Genomic DNA, 18,111 nt, shown 5'->3' on the forward strand with positions numbered 1-18,111 from the left:
ACATGCCTGATTCTTCTTTCCCCTGACATCTTAGGGGAGAGTTGGGACATCCTCATACACAATACTGAGTCTGTCCGGTACCGCCAAAATCAGTAGGTTTCAGTGACGTTTAGTTAAGGCCAGCTGCACATGAATGAGTTGGATTCAGCATGAAGGAGCCCGCAGCGGAATCCGGCTGTTACTCCGGCGAGCGACCCCACGTACCTGCTTTTTCTGTAATGCGGATGACCGCGGATGTACTGCTGTCAGTCATACATAGTACAGTTTAGCTTTTCTCAAATATTTGTTTTTCCCATGCCGTCTCTCAGCAATGATGCAGGTACCTGCAGCTTATCTGCAATGTCAATTACGGATGAGCTGCATTTCGCACAGCTTCCACTGATTTCAATGGAGGCCGTCTGCACAAAAATAGAACATGCAGTGATTTTAAAGCCGCTTGTGGAAATCACAATTACTATCCGCTCATCTGAGTGGACATGCAAAACTCCTATTTATTTCAATGGGAGCGGATTACCGCGAATGGTCTGCGTGAGTGATGATTGCGGATTCTACAATTAAAATCCGGTAGTGTGAGACCAAGCCTAAGTGTATGAGCATTGATTAATTTATCATATTTGTATATTTTATTAATTCAATATCATGCTATAACTTAAGCCGTTTAATACTCAGTGCGGCACTTCAAAGGACTATTAGAATAAACTGTAGGGAAGATAGGATCTGCTTTTCATTAACAAGCCTGAATGGAGGAAAAGGCAGTTAGAGGCCTCGGCATTCTAAGTCACTTACTCATAAGAAGCATATCCGCTGTCCAAGCTGACTAATCTCCGTACCCCTGAGCCTAGAAATAAGAAGAGAGGAGGGATCCTGGATAGTGTTACATGGAGAGACTGAAAACTAGTCATCTGACCTAAGAGAAGACTGTAAATTGTATAGTATCATAGTATGCAAGGCCGAAAAAAGACATATGTCCATCCAGTTCAGCCTATTAACCCCCAATGTTGATCCAGAGAAAGGCAAAAAAGAAACCTTGTATAAAGATGCAATTACTTAGCTTCCTAAAATGTATATACTGCACAAAGCAACATATGGTTGCATACTCCAAGAATTGGCTTTATATACCCTGTTTCCCTGAAAATAAGACCTACCCTGAAAACAAGCCCTAGCATGATTTTTAAATGGTGTCCAGGCAGATATACATGTAAAAAAGAAATCTGTCTTATTTTTGGGGAAATGCGGTACTTAGTTGGTATTCATTGTTCTTCTGTTACTAAATGTAGCAGAAATCAACTGATTGGGGAATGTAGTGCGGTCGGGGAAGCTGACAGCATATTTATAAATTATATTACATGTTATCCACTCTATTGACTATGTAATACTTGGCTGCACAGGTCCGTCAGAGAGAGCGCGACACTTAGAAGAATCTGCAGGGTTAGAATACTATAGCTTCTTATTGCTGAAAATATATTGGTTTCATGAATGTGTTTTCTGTGTCGTGACAATCGGACTCAGATATTGCCACCGCGTGCTTCTCTGCCTCCTGCTTCCTGTTTATTACAGATACACTTTCCAGAATCGCAAAAAAAAAACATTTCTCAAGAAATACAGCTCTGGCCTAGAAGGTGTAGAAAGAGAGAGGGGAGGGGGGGCGGTGGTACAAGGCGTAGTCATGTGACACATCCACTAGAGTTACATCCCTTACACTACACCCATTACATTTAATAGATAGGCGACTCTGGAAGATGAAGTTTCACATTTGGAGACGCTTTAAGAGGGAACCTGGCAATAGATAATAAACCAAGGCCAGGGCTGAACAGCGATGCCATGTGTGATTTACACTCCTCAGTGTTGTCTGACATTAGCACTAAGCATGCGCAGTGAGACGATGAGGCTGAAGGTATATACACCTCCGCTTACTGCGCATGCTCCCATGGGATTTCAGCCGGTGACGTCAGTGTAAATCACACAGGAATTGGTACAATTTACAAGCCATGATTCCGTGACTGGGAACCATTGCACCTATACTGATGGCAAATGGTAATTAATTGACACAGACTGTAACCTTGAATTAAGCTTAAAATGGTTTTACACTGGCCAAATTCTAGGCCCGATGTAATGAGTGCCGATAGACGCGCACATTAAACTGCAGTTGTTTAACAGAGAACTAGCTTATAGAGATGCGCTAGTACGATCATTCATCCCCATAGGCTGCCTGTACAGCTCCCTCCTTTTATGCCTGCGGAAAAATCAACGATCGGCTGTCGAATGGGTGTTTGCCCGTTAATCGGCTGATCACTGCCCTTTGACATGATTGTTGGGCAAATGAATGTTTGGAGGAACATACCTGCCCGATAGTTGGGCCATGTAAAAGGACCTTTTAGGCCCCCTGTCCACGGCAGTGCTTTCTAATCACGCCGGCCGATGCTTCCCATAGTATTGCTATGGAAAGCGCCGACACCTGTCCACGGCAGAGAATCACTGCGATTCTCCGCTCGCAGCGGGCAATTTGAATTGCCCCGATTCTCCATGGTCAGCCTATCTATTAGATAGGGCTGACCGGCGGAGATTCGGCGGTGGCTCCTGCAGCGGAGCTTTGCCGCGGGATACCGCATCGCCGTGGACCGCCGGCCATAGTTTTCTTTAAAAATGCTAATCTGAATATTTTACAAAGGACAAGATTGGAATAGTGTTCAAAAGCCTTATTCCACCATGCGCTTGGTTCAATATCGCAACATTTAATGACAGAATATATTGCAAAAAATGTCACAACCCTGTGGAAAGATTGCCCCTTTAGCCTCAATAGCGCCCTAAAGACTTCCAGGTCAGTACAAAGTTTCTAAATTCTTGACTTTTGCCTTTTAAACCTGTCAGCAGAACGTACAGGAATGGAGATAATGGCCGTCCTAAAGCAGTCAATAGCTGCAGTCAGGTCGGCACTATAATAAGCGACAATAACAGTTAAACATTACACAAAAACAGCTCATCATGACAGTAGGAAACAGCAGGAGCAAAGCAGTTAATAATAAAAATGAACAGGATGAAGGGGTGTGGGGCAGAAAAAAAAAATTAAGAATGGCAGCCAGGAGATCTAGGTGGTCCGAGGACTACCGGGAAAAGAAGAGGGGTGCAGCTAAGGGGGGGATAGAGAGGAGGAGACAGGCGAGCATGGAAGAGGGAGGCCCTTTACTGGCAGGCTTCTGTGACCTTACGACAGAAACTGAAAGTAGTCGATATACAGTTCTTTAACTATGGTTTCAAGCACATGGATTAAGCAGCTGCCTAGTGTGTCTGTTTACATAGTCATAAAACAAATCGAGAATTGCCCAGGGCCACACCAGGCTATTAAACTAACAACACAACCAACAGGCTTTTGGTTGCTTGTGGCAACTTTGTTTATGACCCGTCCCGAAGTAAAACATGACCTTCATTATATAAGTGAAATAAAACACCTATGAAGATATTACAATTACAAGACTTTTGCAGCTTCTATAGACTAAAGTATTCATGGATCACAGATCAGGACATAATGGTATTTAAAACTGGGAGGTCGCCAAGCTGACTCCCATCATGCTGGACTATGGGGCGATTGAACGCCGGCCACAATCCCCCACATGTATATACAGAGTAGCAGTCAAGTCCTGAGGTAAAATATAACCACTACAGTTAATGTACTGTGTGATAGTATATGTCTTATTATCCACCGGGCTAATAGATGTAGCGGATTTCATAACATGAGAGCAAAATGTGCAGTTACCGTAGGGGTAAGAGCCTGTGTGTGGGTTCATACGGTGATCGGACCCTGTTACATGTAGTGAGAAGTGACTTTCTACTCGCATATCTCGTAATTCGGGACCTCTTCTGTAGGTGACACTGGGATGTTCTGTAATAACAGGTTTTAAATGTGGATTGTTGAGGAGAATGGTCCACTGTAGGAGTAAAGGTATTGTATATGTGACAAAATGCCCTCGTCCGAAGATTTTCGTGGGGAAGACTGTATAAGAATTAAGACGACGCATATCTGAACATCTTAGCTCGGTAAGAAGGAGAGCCGATACTCCCGTAGCCTGGCATATGAACAACATGCATGGTGGTAATATTGAGCTGTTAACATTTTGGGGACTCTGCCTTGTGAAACTTGGGCCATGAGGTGAGAACTTAAGATTCCAAACTGATGAGAGAAGAGGCTAAATGGATATTCAGACTAAACAGCAGGAGCCTTATTGGACTGAAGGTTTTGCCTTTCCTGCTTTCATTTAATGGGTTTAATTATGTAAATACTTGTTTCATACTCTCTATTATATTATCGTATATTAATTTCTGTTTGCACCTTTATTCTTTTCCAGCACATCTTTGACAGCCTTTAAAGAAATAGATTTGATTAGTTTCTTTAAAAAGATAAAATAATCTATATGCATACTATTGTTTTAAATGCCTCCCCCATCCTCCCTCATAACCGAGTGTTGGATCTGGTTTTATGCCCTGAGAATATATACTATACTTTTCCCAGAGTTTGGTTGTTGTACTAATACTTCTGCTAGTACTGACTTGGTGTCTATAATTGTATCTGACTAGCCTATCTCTTTATATATAGAAGTCTCTGTAACCTGGATTTTTTCTAAGTCTAGCTTTTGCTCTACGGAGCATTTCCGCTGTCCTATACCAATCCCTGACACACCTACTGCTCACTAGGATATGCTCCCATGGCGCTCCTCGATTGGGAATGACTACAATTGGATTGTGCTGTCCACTATGAATGGTAAAGTGTGATTGTTCTCAGCAAGAGAAACCAAGCAATCTTGTAGATTTGATACCTTTTAATGGCTCACAAAAATACATGATGATGTAGCAAGCTTTCAGACCTCTCAGAGTCCTTCCTCAGGCATAATGTAAAAACATATACACATGATCACATGGGAGGGCACAGACTTGGTGAACTTAGATAAATAACAGACAGGATAAAAGGGCATAGACGTTGTGATTAATAGCACCTAGATAAATACCAGGGAGGGATGAGCATAACCGTAAATAATTAGTCCAGTGACAAGGAATGTGAATGTTTATAGGTTAGCGTGCTACCTCTGCTGTAGATTTTTCATGTCTTATAATCTCCAAATAGGGAAGATTGAAAAATACCTCTACACCTATTGGATGGCAGCATTCCTTCAACTCAATGTACAGCTTTTAAACAAGTCTGCAAAACACTGGACTAATTAGGCTTTTGGTTGCCCTGTGGCAACTTTGTTAGTCTATTTGTTTACATAGTCGGCTCAGGGTATACATTGTGGTTGAATGTTCGATTGAAAACACTTATAGGAATCATAAGGTAATGTAATATTAATGGTTTGTAACATTAACACAGTCATTTTTATAGTAAAAACTGCATGTGCCTAGCTGCTAAGGGTATTCATTGTTGAAGTTGAAGGAACACGTGGTAATGTGCTTCCATCTTCTTATGGGGTTTTCTGGGGCTTGCACTGTTATTGGACACTGTGACTAAAACTCTTAGGGACACTGAGTCCAAGTCCTGTGTATTGCCAACTAAGGGTAAATAAATTTTCAGAAAACTTCTGAAATATCATAGTAATGTGTCAGAGGATTTGATTGGTGGGGTCCGGGTGCTGAGATGCCCACTGACTGCTATAACAAAGGGATAGAAGCAGTCACCCCAGTGCTGTGCCTCTCATAATCTATAATCGACAAGTGGTGCGCAGGCTCAAACTTTCTATTGAGCTTGTATACCTGTTTGAATAGAACTAGATGCACACCTTCTGCCTTTTTGTTTTTACCAAGTAGTGAGGATCTAAGCACTTGGACCTTCACCGATCAACACCTCTGACATTTCACCATGACATGTCAGGAGTTTTTGAAAAGTTCAGTTACGTTTTAAGACCTGTTAAAGACGACCCTGTTATGTAGAAAATACACCCACAGAAGTGTTGGGAAACATGGCATAGTACCCTGTAGACTCGCGGCACTGGCTTCATTTGTAAAGAGGCAATGCAAGCCATGGAGATTGCTGCTCGCTATGGGAAAAATGGGTAAATGGAAAGAATTTAGGTCCTGGTCACACTTGTATTAGGATAGTAACGCTAGGCTGATTTTAAACTAGTGTATTTTAACACATCCGTAATAAACATTCGTACTACAGAAGTGTTACAGATGACGTTACGACCATATGTCATCAGTGTTTCATTCCTATTTGCCTCCGTATATTAAAAAACAGCCATGTAAAATCCAGCCATGCAAAAAGATACAAAGATTTATATTAGCTCCGTATTATAGTCTGCAAAACATGGACCCCAAAAAATATGCTAGTCTGAAAGCAGCCTTAGGCCACTCTCATATATGGCCCGGCAAAGCGCCGTGATTTCAAGCGCAGTGCTTTGCCGCGTTTTTACTTTCATTTTCGGAGGCAGCGTTTCTGCCTCTGACAGTGGCTTTAGCACACCACATCATTGAGGAGGTGCGCTAAATGCAAAAAATAAAACAGATAGCGCTCAGAAATGTGCTTGTTCGAGCACATGTCTGCGAGGCTCTATTGAAATCAATGGGAGCGTTATACTGCAATCACAGAAAAAAACATCTGTGTGAGAGTGGCCTTAGGCTGTAAGCAGGCTGGCTATGTTCCCATGCAAGTTCTGTCCAAATCAGAGATGGACAAATCTCACACCAGAAAAGAATTTGAATGGGATCATTCACATGGGCGATCTTCCACTTGGACCAACAGTCCGCGTTTGAAACATCAACCCATTATTTTCAATGGGAGCGTTCACAAAAAGTATCAAACTAGCATGTCAGGCAATTTGCATGCGAGTGCAATCCATTTTTAAAACATTTCCCTATTGGAACTACATGAAATATTTTTCGTGTGCGTAAATAAATGTGATGCTGCACGTTTTAAATGGAAAAACGCATCGTATATGCATGAAAATTGTAGCCAAAACTAGGTTTTTCGCTGATCTACATCACCTATGTCACCACAGCCTTAGAATAGCAGAACCATAAAGCATATAGCAATCCAGCCACCGACTTCAAAGGACAGTATACAGCGTAAGTGATACACAAAGGATATAACTTATGCCATTAGCTTCTCTTAAAATAAGTACAGTACTGTTAGTGTGGACTTGGCTCATATAAAACCATTGCTTAATTCATTCTCTGATGAAAGGAAATGAAAACCATCTGGCTATTCCATTCGGGATATGGGTTTGATTTGGTAACCGAATTAACATGCCAGGCAAAAAATGAGCTTGTGTGTCAAGTCAGGAGCGTAGAAAGAGGTGAGGGCAAATAATAAAAAGGGCTCTCGTCTGGTGCAGGTTAACACCAGCCCTCCCTTGTACAACAGGACAGAAAAGTGTGGATCTAGTCGGCCCCTTCTTGTCTGGGAAGAGCTTTCTTTCCCACCCAGCCCAAGCAATAGTTGAATTCTCTTCAAATGATTGAGAATTTCAGGACAAAAATGATTTAAAATACAAAATGAAAAAATGACACATTGTGCCCTCCTTATGACTATGGAGAAGTGAATGCGTCCCAGACCACATGAACTTAATTAATATATTACCACAATGACATAAGGAAATGAAAAATAATTTTGGCTAAACCAGTCCAGCCAGTTTGCCTGACCAAGCCTCTGCTATTACTGCCAATCCTTTTACATTTCAATATAAGAAAAGTACATAAAACAATTTGTACATGTGCACTAGACAGTAGTAATTATACAGCTGAACTGGAAGAGAAAGAAGTTGCTTTTGGATCTTAGAAGAGGTTTTGGACTCACTTCACAACCCCAAAAGAGCTGACCCAAAGGCCCTAAAAAATGTCAACCAAAAATGGTTTTCGTTTCCTATAAGCAATTTTGTGGCCAAAGTCTAACTGGTAATGTAGGCAAAAATGGCTATTTCTTATATAACAAACCCAATTTACGATTCCCTACTGGTATCCATTTCCCCATATACCCACTTTGTACAAGTGGGCATAAGTTGGTAGGTCATTGCCGAAATTTCATAATCTTCTGCTGTAAACATACAACATAATACAGCGTGATTTGATTTCCTACAAGTGGTTGCATTCAGACTCCCCCTGCATTGTGAAGATGTAAACTGACATTGTCTCAGACAAGTACAAAGTAGATAAATATCAATTATAAATAATCGGATGTCTATAGGAATACTGAATGTCTCATACTTTATTTGTCTCCAGGACATAGAGGATAAACATGGCCATAGACTGCTACGATGGTCAAGCACCAATCTCCACCCAGAACCCTGTGCACACTCTCAAACTCATTATGCCTCTCGAGTCGGTAAAAAAGCCAATTGAGACCGGAATACCCAACGTTCTCCTCCAGAATAAGGATGGACACTGGGCCAAATTACTGCTGAAGGGAACGGCCACAGAGAGCAAGGAGAGCTCTGCCCCGGGAATCTCCATCATAGCACAACCTGAATGTAAGAGCTTCGCATATTATGTATCATTTATTTGAGACACATTTTCTTCATTCCTTATATAACCTCTAGTTTATAATATCCAGTCTTACTTTTCCATTATCCTACCTAAAACCATTATTAGCGTACTTATTACCCCATAAAACCCCCCCTATATCTCCTCCTATTACTCTATATAACCTCTCCTATATTTACTCCTATTAGTTTATATAGCCTCCCCTGTATCTCCTCCTATTACTCCATGAACCCCCCCCCCCCCCCCCCCGCCCATCTCTCCTCCTAGTTCTCCATATAACCTCACTATATTTTACGTTTCAGGTGAGAATAATCAGGAGATTTGCCCGACTTCCCAAGAAGGCCCCCTGTACATCACAGACTCCAAGCAGTACAGGTAATGGATCTCACCTGTCCTACTAATGAAATCTGGGGAGGATAATTCTGTAAATTGCATAAAAATGTTAAATTCATGTTTTCCCAGTTTAACGGAAAGTAACGAGCATATTCCAAATAATGTGGTAAATGCAACTGAAGGAAAACTGGCACAGCTACTACAATTTCCAAAAAGCAAGAAAAAGAGGCGGAAAAGAAGTGCTAAGAATACTAATGCCACATCAGCCAAAAGAACCCAGACCACCCCAGAGCAAGAGACCCGCACACCAATACCTGTACAGGTAATGTCAGATACACCTAAACCAAATCTGAGCATTACCAGGAATGTATGTTACTGGGGACGCTGGGCTGACAGCTGTAAGATGACAGCAATCCAAAATGCAGGACTAAATGCATAGCCTCACATGGACAAGATGTGACCCAAAAATATGTCAGTGTACCTTCGGCATTATAGAGATGGGTCCTGAGCTGGAGACTTTGTGAGACTCTGACCTTGTAGTCTTTTTCTGCTTTCACTGCTCTACTGCATGTTTGTAGGTTATAACATAAAATGCAAGTAGAGTTTTCCTATTAGGAATGTAGAACTTCTTTTGCTACATTTTAATTAGTGTTTTTCTGCTTTGCTTCAGGATGAAGACTCTCAGTCAAAACAGTGGCATACAAATGGCATCCAGGATTACAGCTGCACCCAACAACCCAACATTCAATACCCTCCTCCAAACTCACAGCCCTATACTGACGACAACCCAAAAGTGCTCCACAAACTTATTAACTTATCTCAATACATTTATCATGTGGGTGCTGGAAAGCTTCAGCCGCCAACCGATGTATCAAGTACGCAACAAGGGAGAGCTCGATTGTCAGAACTTATTAGTGCTCTGCACCTTGATGATTATGAGGACAAAATTCCCTTACAATGGGGTTTCTCCAAGTTTACTGACTCCTGTATGGAATCAAAAACCCGATCTGTGGAAGAAGGGGTATTGTTGGCTCTTCAGGGTAGCGTGAGCTGTGGAGAACCCCACAACTTGTGCACATTAGCCAAATCCTGGAGGAAGGACGATGATCTGGATGAGTATGTGGACAATGAAGGGATCCTACTGAAAGAGGTAAAACAATATAGTGGACTCATCTTTGTATCAGTGGTATGTTTAGGTTTCTCTCTGTAACTTGGGACATAGTGATTATCTCTCAAATTATTGAGACCAAGTACAAGGAGACAAAAATTGGGGTAACACAATTAGGTTCTAAATTCCACTCTTATTCATTTCTTGCTTTCTCCTTATTGTATTTGGAAGTTTGTTTTTTTTAAATAGAGCTGCATATACATAATTGTGGGCTGGGTTCACACAGGGCGGATTTGCCGCGGAAATTCCGTCCAGAATTTTGCCGCAGCAAATCCGCCTACGGCCGCTAATCCCGGGATTAGCCAGCCATGTGGACAAGATTTCTCAGAAATCTCGTCCACATGGGACGGCAAATTGTCGCGGCAAAGCCAGCAGAAGCTGGCGTTGCGGTGCGGATTCGCTGGCCACAGCATGTCCATTCTTTTTTTTTCCGTTGCAGCCGCACTCTCCTCTATGTGAGCGCCGGCCGCAAAGGAAAAGTGTGCGGCCAAGCCACTCCAAAACCCACGGTTTAGTGCCGCGGGTTGTGAAGCAGCGCTTTCCCGGCCAAACCGCAAGATTTCCGCTGGGAATAAGTCGTGTCAGAACCCAGCCATAGAGTTTTAGTTGCCTGCAGCTGTCACTACAGGGCGCTTACAACATACTGTATCAGATTTACTAATATTCCTTACTAGTTAGACAGTGCAAACTTAGGGTGGCTTTACACAGGATAACAATCGGACAAAATTGCTAAAACTAGTGATTTCCAGTAACAGTCATTCCGTGTAAAAACGGAAGAGTACTGATATAGAAATCGCTCAGTAGATGCTACCTCACTGAAACGAAGCAACTAGTGAGCAATCTGTCGTTCAGTGTAAAGAGCAGTCGTTGATCTCTGAATGACTGCCTGCTCTCAGTGAATGGAGGAGGGTGACTGAAAGAGATGTCCAGCACTCTGCCTCCATTCACTAGACAACTATCGGTCCTGTGTGAAAGCAAAAATCTCATCCACACGGGGCGGACAATAAGTCGCTGCAAAAGGAGCATTAGCCAGCGCTGCGGCACAGATTCCCGGGACACAGCATGCCAATTCTTTTTTTTTTCATTGCGACCTCGCTGCTCTCAATGGGAGGGCTGGCTGCAACGGAAAAGCCTTGTCGTTCGCTGCAGCAAACCCAGCATTACTGTATCCATTATGTCCTTGACTATACAGTTAAGCTCTCTATCAGAATGATGGACCCAAAAACTGACTAAACAGCATTATTTATAGAAAAAAAATTGCAACCCCTTTAATGATGATCTGTCAGTTTTCCTGGTATGTAAGTTTTAAGAAATACTTTGATTCCCTTTAAAATGGGAATTTTGTAGAATTTTATGTTTTGCTGCCCCTCTGTTACTCCTCTTGAAAATATGAGTATGTATAATTTGCTAACTGATCGTTACCATTAGGATCTTAGATGCTAATGGACAATACTTTTGTCACTGTCTAATAATTGACACTGACCATATCAGGTTTTCTAAGTTCATGCCTTGTTGAGAAGGGGAAAAGTAAAGCCCCGTTATTGGTTCATCCATATATTTTTTAGGAGGAATAACAGAGACAAAAATGCCCCGAAATTGTCATTTTACAAAGAATATCAGTATTTATGAAAAAGACGTGTCAGGAGTGCAACTAGAGCATTTACTATGATTATCCACTGCGATCAGTACTTCATTAACAAACTTACATTCCTAATTCCCCTAGGAACTCAGGATGGAAGATTACGAGTACAGAAAGGACACCCACTGGACAAAGAGCAAAGACGTCCTGGGCAGTGGAGCCTTTGGAGACGTGTTCTTAGGAAAGGACAACAAAACTGCATTTGAATTTGCAGCTAAAATTGTAAGTATGATTTCTGACACGAGTCATTTGGTTTGATATTACTGTGTTTCATCCATTGGCTTAAGGCAATAGTGCTGCTCAGACATGTAACCTTGGACAGATTTTGGTTAAGGTCTGCAGTAGAACTCACCCCTTCAGTTTAAATTCAATTGAAAGGGTGAAATCTGCTGCACATTTCCACTGAAATCTGCAACAAATCAGCGGCATGTGAAAACATACTATTACACAATAAGATGGCAGTCGGCTGAACGATTAGTCGCCGGACAGTTATTTCACACGCTCCTCTAATACACATTCATGCTATGTGTTCTGAATGTAGAGAAGAGCTTAACTCCTCAAGAACAAAGCAGAACAACCCGATCCGAGCAAGAGAGCGAGTATGTGCGGGGACGAGTGTCGGGCATCGTTTGCCCAACGTTCGTCCGGTCTAAATGGAACGTAAGACACTGCACCTGCTTTAACTGAGCAGCACTGGTCACACAGATCAGCATGCAGCATCTTAGACTACTGATGCATTCTAATGCACAGTGTGCATCAGATAGTCAGAAAAGCAGTTGGGCCTTCTTTGTTTGTCCAGGACTGGAGGGTCACTTGAAATGAATGGAGGGACAATGCATATGCTCAACCGCTGCATCATTCATTCGGGGACCTCTGGAACCCCCTGTTCTCAAGATCAGCTAGTTATCTCATATCCTGTAGATAAGGCATAGCCTGTTTTTGTGGAACATCTTCTTTAAAGGGAACTGGTCATCACCTATGAGCACCATAAGCTAAGTTATGGTGCTCATAGGGCAGGTTCTGAGGATGTACTCTTTATACTTAGCTGGCTCCTTGTTCCTGCACTGTCACCTGTGGAAGTCAGCACCCACGGACACATCTTATCAGCTATGCACACGCACTCTCATAGAGGACAGTCTGTGTGAGCATGCAGAGATGAGTCCGCTGTACATGCACACACACTCTTCTCTATGGGAGTGTGCATGCACAGCTGCAGAGATGTGACAGTATGGGAACGAGGAGCCGGGTGAGTATAAAAACTACATTATTGGACGCCTTGGAACATGCCCTATGAGCACCATAACTTAGTTTATGGTGCCCATAGGTGGCGACCAGTTCCCTTTCAGCCTCCACAGAGTTCTGAAATTCAATATAAGTGTGGATGGCTCATACAGTAACATTTTCAAACAGGGGCATTGCATATCAGATTCATATTCATGTGGTGTAAACATTTACCCCTGGGCCAGTGGGAAAGAGCAGGTTAAAAGAAATTCATTCAATTTCACTTTCTTTCAATGTTTTTTTCCCCTCTTCCTCTTTCCAGATTAATGTTGACAGATTTCGATCTGAGGAGCTGACATGCTGCCTAGCCGTCAATTCTGAAAAAGTAATCCCAGTGTATGGGGCAGTCCGAGAAGGACCATGGATCACTGTGTTTATGAAGCATATGGATGGTAAAGTTCAGCACTAATGACAGTTCTTAAGAATGTGCATTTTTCTGGTATTGAGGGCTCACACCCACTGGCGATACCATATCTTTGCAATGCGAGAGTGAGTGATAACGCATGATAATGAAACCAATGATTTTCAATGGTTTCATTCTCATTTGCGATGTTTTCACTGTAACCTCGCATCGCAAAGAAGAATCTGCGATATCGCCCATTGTTTACAATTGGGCCAGCGGCAGCAACACTAGCCCCATTGAAAACATAGGGAGTACATTGCGCTCCCTGAAAAAGCTGTGACAGCAATGATTTTCGGGGAAGGGCTTGAAATATAAGCCCTTTCCTGAAAATCATGGCAATCTGTAAAAAAAAGTAAAAAAAAAATATTAACTCACCTAGAAGAGCCAACCACTCTTAACTCAGCCAATCAGCTAATAATAATTCAGCCAATCAGAGACAGCACTCAGCTGTCATTCAATGATGGCCACAGCACTCAGCCAATCAGAGGCAGCGCTTTCTGGAGGCGGGGATTTTTCAATCCCTGGCCTCCAGAACACAGAAGACTGCCAGGGCTGAAAAGAAGAGCTGGATGGCTCTTCTAGGTGAGTTAATAAGTTTTTTTAACTTTTTTTTTACAGCTTACCATGATTTTCAGGAAAGGGCTTATATTTCAAGCCCTTCCTCGAAAATCATTGCCACAGTGGTAGCCTTCATTCCATTGCTTTCAATGGAACTGCAGCAGCGCCAGCCCCATTTAAAGCAATGGGATATTATCGTGGACCTCTGCCACAGCTGTGACAGGGCATTCCTTCATCCCCGTGGTCCCCGAGAGGATAAAGGAATGCCCTGCTATAGCTGTCACAGCTGTGTCAGGAGAGCGCAATGTACTCGCTATGATTTCAATGGGGTTAGCGCTGCTGCCGCTGGCCCCTTTGCAAACAATGGGCAATATCGCAGATTCTTCCTTGCGATGCGAGGTTACAGTGAAAACATTGCTAATGAGAATTACACCATTGAAAATCATTGGTTTCAATATCATGCCTTTTCAGTCACCCTTGCATCGCAAGTATATTGTATCACCAGTGGGTGTTCGCCCTAACATTGACAAACACAATGTTCCCCAACAAGAGCAAGGGCACAACAGATGAAATACCTCTGATATCTCAAATGAAGCATCAGTAATTAGCAATTTTCATGAAGGATTAGATAAGAATCCAGAATGGAATAATTTTACAGCCCTGGTGTACAAAAGATGTTTTTTGTATCTATTTTAATCTTTAATCTGTGAAACAAACAACGGCTAATCAAGGATATGTAATTTGGCGTTGACCTACGAATCACATATAGATAAACATTCAGTTACTAGTTAACTATTATTTGCCAGATAACCAGATGAAGGCTGTGAGTCACTTACCCGGGTCAAATTTCTTAACCTTTTCCAATCCAATTTGTATCCTGGTTTTCCTAGGGGATTTACTCTTTTTCTGCCGTTCTACAACGGCGCTATATGCTGGCTAAAGCCAGTACTGCATGAAGTGACAGGTTGAATAGGCTCCGTATAAGATATAGTACACCACAGCAAACTTTAACCCTTTCTTGGGGTCAGGCAACTTAATGCAGAGCCGAGTCTGGACCAAAAAGAACCTAAGGTCCAAAGTTACAGTCCATAAAGTGAAAATGACCGGCAGCATAGGCGGATTAGCGAAAGTGCAAAAATACTTTTTATTCCCCCATTACACAGATAGCGACGTTTCGGCAGCATGAGGAAGGCCACATGGGCCGAAACGTCGCTATCTGTGTAATGGGGGAATAAAAAGTCTTTTTGCACTTTTGCTAATCCGCCTATGCTGCCGGTCATTTTCACTTTAAAGGTTGAATAGGCTCCGACAGCAGTAAGAGAACCCCGACCAATGTCTTCCAACATCGGAGCTGTACAGCCTTAAATCATAATGTCTTCAGAGGTCAGACAGTGGATTGGAAAGGGTTAAAGGGAAAATGTCCTTTTTATTTTTTTGAAAAAGTGTTTCTTTTTTATATGTCTGTGTATGGATTCTGGCTTGGCTTTCAATTCCCAGTCATTGTTACAATGCTTGTATAAAGAGTCTAACACTGACTTGCAGAAATGCTGTCTTCCAATATTTTTAGTTTTGGTCACAAGTATTCATTAACTATTGCTGCTTCTCCAAGTGCTGACATCTAGTGGTTAGATGAATAATATGACCAGCAAAAAACTGAATATTTAAAAGGTTCGTCCGGGTGTTATAACAATTTTTAAAAAAACGACCCAACTCTGTTAAAATAATAAAAGTAGGAGTACTTACCTGTCCTCAGACCTGGCGTTCCAGTGCTGCAGCTCTGCGGTCCTCCTGGTCTTTGTTTCTTGTGGAACGGCTACCATCTGACCACTGAAACCAATCAAAAGCCAAATGACTGGAGGACCATAGGCCAAAGCACTGGATCGTCAGGTCTGAAGATGGGTAAGCACCACAACTTTTATTATTCTAACAGAGCTGGATTTTTTTTCTTTTAAGTTATAAAATCCAGACACCCCTATAAGTGAGAAAGGCCACCAGCAGTTCCCTGTGCAACCAGGCAGCCAGGAGTGCTGCAGTGCAGTGACAACGTAAAGCAGTGAAGGGGACACAGTGCGAATCCACACCAAAATCAGAGTCTAAATCCACACTATCCACACCATATATGTGCCATGTGTGAACATACTCAAACATGATAAATAAAAGAAGCTGCACCTATACTGATGCTTATTGGATATACATGTCTGCAGACATTTTTCAACCTTGGCAATGAAATATTTTTCACACATTTTTCTGAAATATTTTTTCATAATATTTTTTACTAGTGGGGAGTGAATCAAGTCTTCTGCACTGCCTGACCAAGATAAGCAGCTTTTACATTGATACAAATTACAATGATACCTTACCAAGTAAAGCTAGAGCTACACAGTAACTTTGGCCGCAATGAGAGTTGAGCAACCATTGAGCTCACTGGGGGCAAAATGTGAGTTGCAGATTGCCATGACATTGCAATTGTAAAACTGGATATATTCTTAGCAATAATGGGTACGGCAACCTGTGACTCCACTGAGTTCAATGGCAGGTCACAGTGCTACACAGCGATTTTTGGTTGCATAGCCAAAGTCGCCATGTTACCCTAACCTAACACTTAATGGTAACCTAGACCTTTTCAACCAAACCTAAACCTAAAAAAAATGGATGGGTGGAACATTTACTTGCAGGTGGGTCTTTATCATGGGTCTCTAGTATAGATGGATAGGTACAGTGTCTAAACTCTGGCACATCACGGTTCAGTATGACATGAACTACATTTGTTACAGTACGTTACTATGAACAGTGGAGCAAATGGTATCAATCATATTTTACAGGTGGATCTGTGGGCCAACTGATCAAAAGAAGTGGCTTCTTAGAAGAGGACTGGGCCCTATACTACACAGGGCAAGTACTTCAGGGCCTAAAACATCTTCATGCTGCCAATATACTGCATGGAGACATAAAAGGTCAGTACCATAATGTTTGTGTCCTGGTCCCTTGAACTTTTTAAGTGAAAATTTACCTTTACATATCTACTGACATCCCCTGATAGTAGATCTCCACTTCAATGAACAGGACTGAGACACACATGAGGCATAAGAAGATATAGTATAATAAAGTGAACCTGCTCTTTAAAGCCAACTTGTAAGGTCCAACATGCTAACATCTTTAAGGGCAGCAAAAAATAAGTGAAAGGCGTGCTGATTTAAACAGTCTGTCACTTATGTGTGTTTGTGCAGCAGTTTTTGAGGACTTGCATGTTAAGCTTTGGAGTGCACAGTCAGCAATGCTAGAAAGAAATTCAATTATATGCAGACTTCTCCTGCCTTTCAGCTGCTGATTGACAGATTCTTCCCTATTACCGTGTAGAAGAGAAAGCTATCAATCAGGGCTGGAAGGTGGAGGTAATCCAATATCTTTAATATGATTGGACTTGCTGGAAGAATACTGCAAAATTTAATGTGTAAGTTTTCAAAAAATACTGCACAAATACACAAAGGTGAGAGACCACTAAAATCAGTGTGTCTGTCACAGCATGTCATGTCTGTGAGGGAGGGCTGCACCTGACAAGTTTGCTTTAAGCCTACAAGGCCTCTGTTAATTCTACCTGGTATTTTTCTATCATCCTTGTGTTTCTGTAGTCTTCATCTAACGTTTTGTTCTCTTTACAGCTGACAATGTACTTCTGTCTGACGATGGAAAAACAGCATGCTTGTGTGATTTCGGGCATGCAGCACATCTCCCTCCTGGTAGTTGCAAGATGCAGCTGTTGACAGGTAGGTGACAGTGTCAGAAAATGACAAATTCCCGGGTCTAAAAACATATTGAAACATGAGCACAAAAATACTTTGTGGGGAGGGAGACAGGCTGCTGGCAGAGATACTTCATGCCTGATCCTGGTTTCCCTCACACATATTGCCTCACCTAATGTACTGCCCAACATACAGCATGTGCCTTCCCATGACTGGTGTCAGATTAGGCAAGAGAATTTAATTGGAGGAGCACTTTAAGAAAGTATATTTTAAAGAGGACTTGTCATGTCCTCCGGTCAGCGGGGCAGGCTGCATACATTTGCAGCCTCACTGACTCTATTACAGCTTTTCTTTAGTTCCTATTTCCATCCCCCATTCCTCTGCACCGAGTCCCTTTAGATTTAGCTCCCAGTACTTTCAATCTGTCAAGTGGGCGGTCTGCATCTGTCACTGCCAATGGATAACATTAGATTTGATTGGCAGTGAGCTTGGGAACAGGGTGGGGATGAGTATGAAGAAAAGAAAGACA

General features: G+C 42.2%; 1 protein-coding gene across 1 annotated transcript in view; it reads left to right on the forward strand.

Moving 5' to 3' along the window:
- MAP3K14 (mitogen-activated protein kinase kinase kinase 14) overlaps nucleotides 1–18,111 on the forward strand; it is a 33,239-nt gene that overhangs the window by 7,448 nt on the left and 7,680 nt on the right. The window contains exons 2-9 of the mRNA XM_066588189.1: nucleotides 8,200–8,447; nucleotides 8,763–8,835; nucleotides 8,923–9,115; nucleotides 9,464–9,943; nucleotides 11,685–11,822; nucleotides 13,144–13,273; nucleotides 16,665–16,796; nucleotides 17,502–17,606. Coding sequence (XP_066444286.1) covers nucleotides 8,216–8,447; nucleotides 8,763–8,835; nucleotides 8,923–9,115; nucleotides 9,464–9,943; nucleotides 11,685–11,822; nucleotides 13,144–13,273; nucleotides 16,665–16,796; nucleotides 17,502–17,606 — 1,483 coding nt within the window. The 5' untranslated portion in view covers nucleotides 8,200–8,215. The remainder of the gene's footprint in view (nucleotides 1–8,199; nucleotides 8,448–8,762; nucleotides 8,836–8,922; nucleotides 9,116–9,463; nucleotides 9,944–11,684; nucleotides 11,823–13,143; nucleotides 13,274–16,664; nucleotides 16,797–17,501; nucleotides 17,607–18,111) is intronic.

The sequence above is a fragment of the Eleutherodactylus coqui genome, chromosome 13 (genome assembly GCF_035609145.1).
Source record: "Eleutherodactylus coqui strain aEleCoq1 chromosome 13, aEleCoq1.hap1, whole genome shotgun sequence".
In the NCBI taxonomy this organism is placed as follows: Eukaryota; Metazoa; Chordata; class Amphibia; order Anura; family Eleutherodactylidae; genus Eleutherodactylus; species Eleutherodactylus coqui.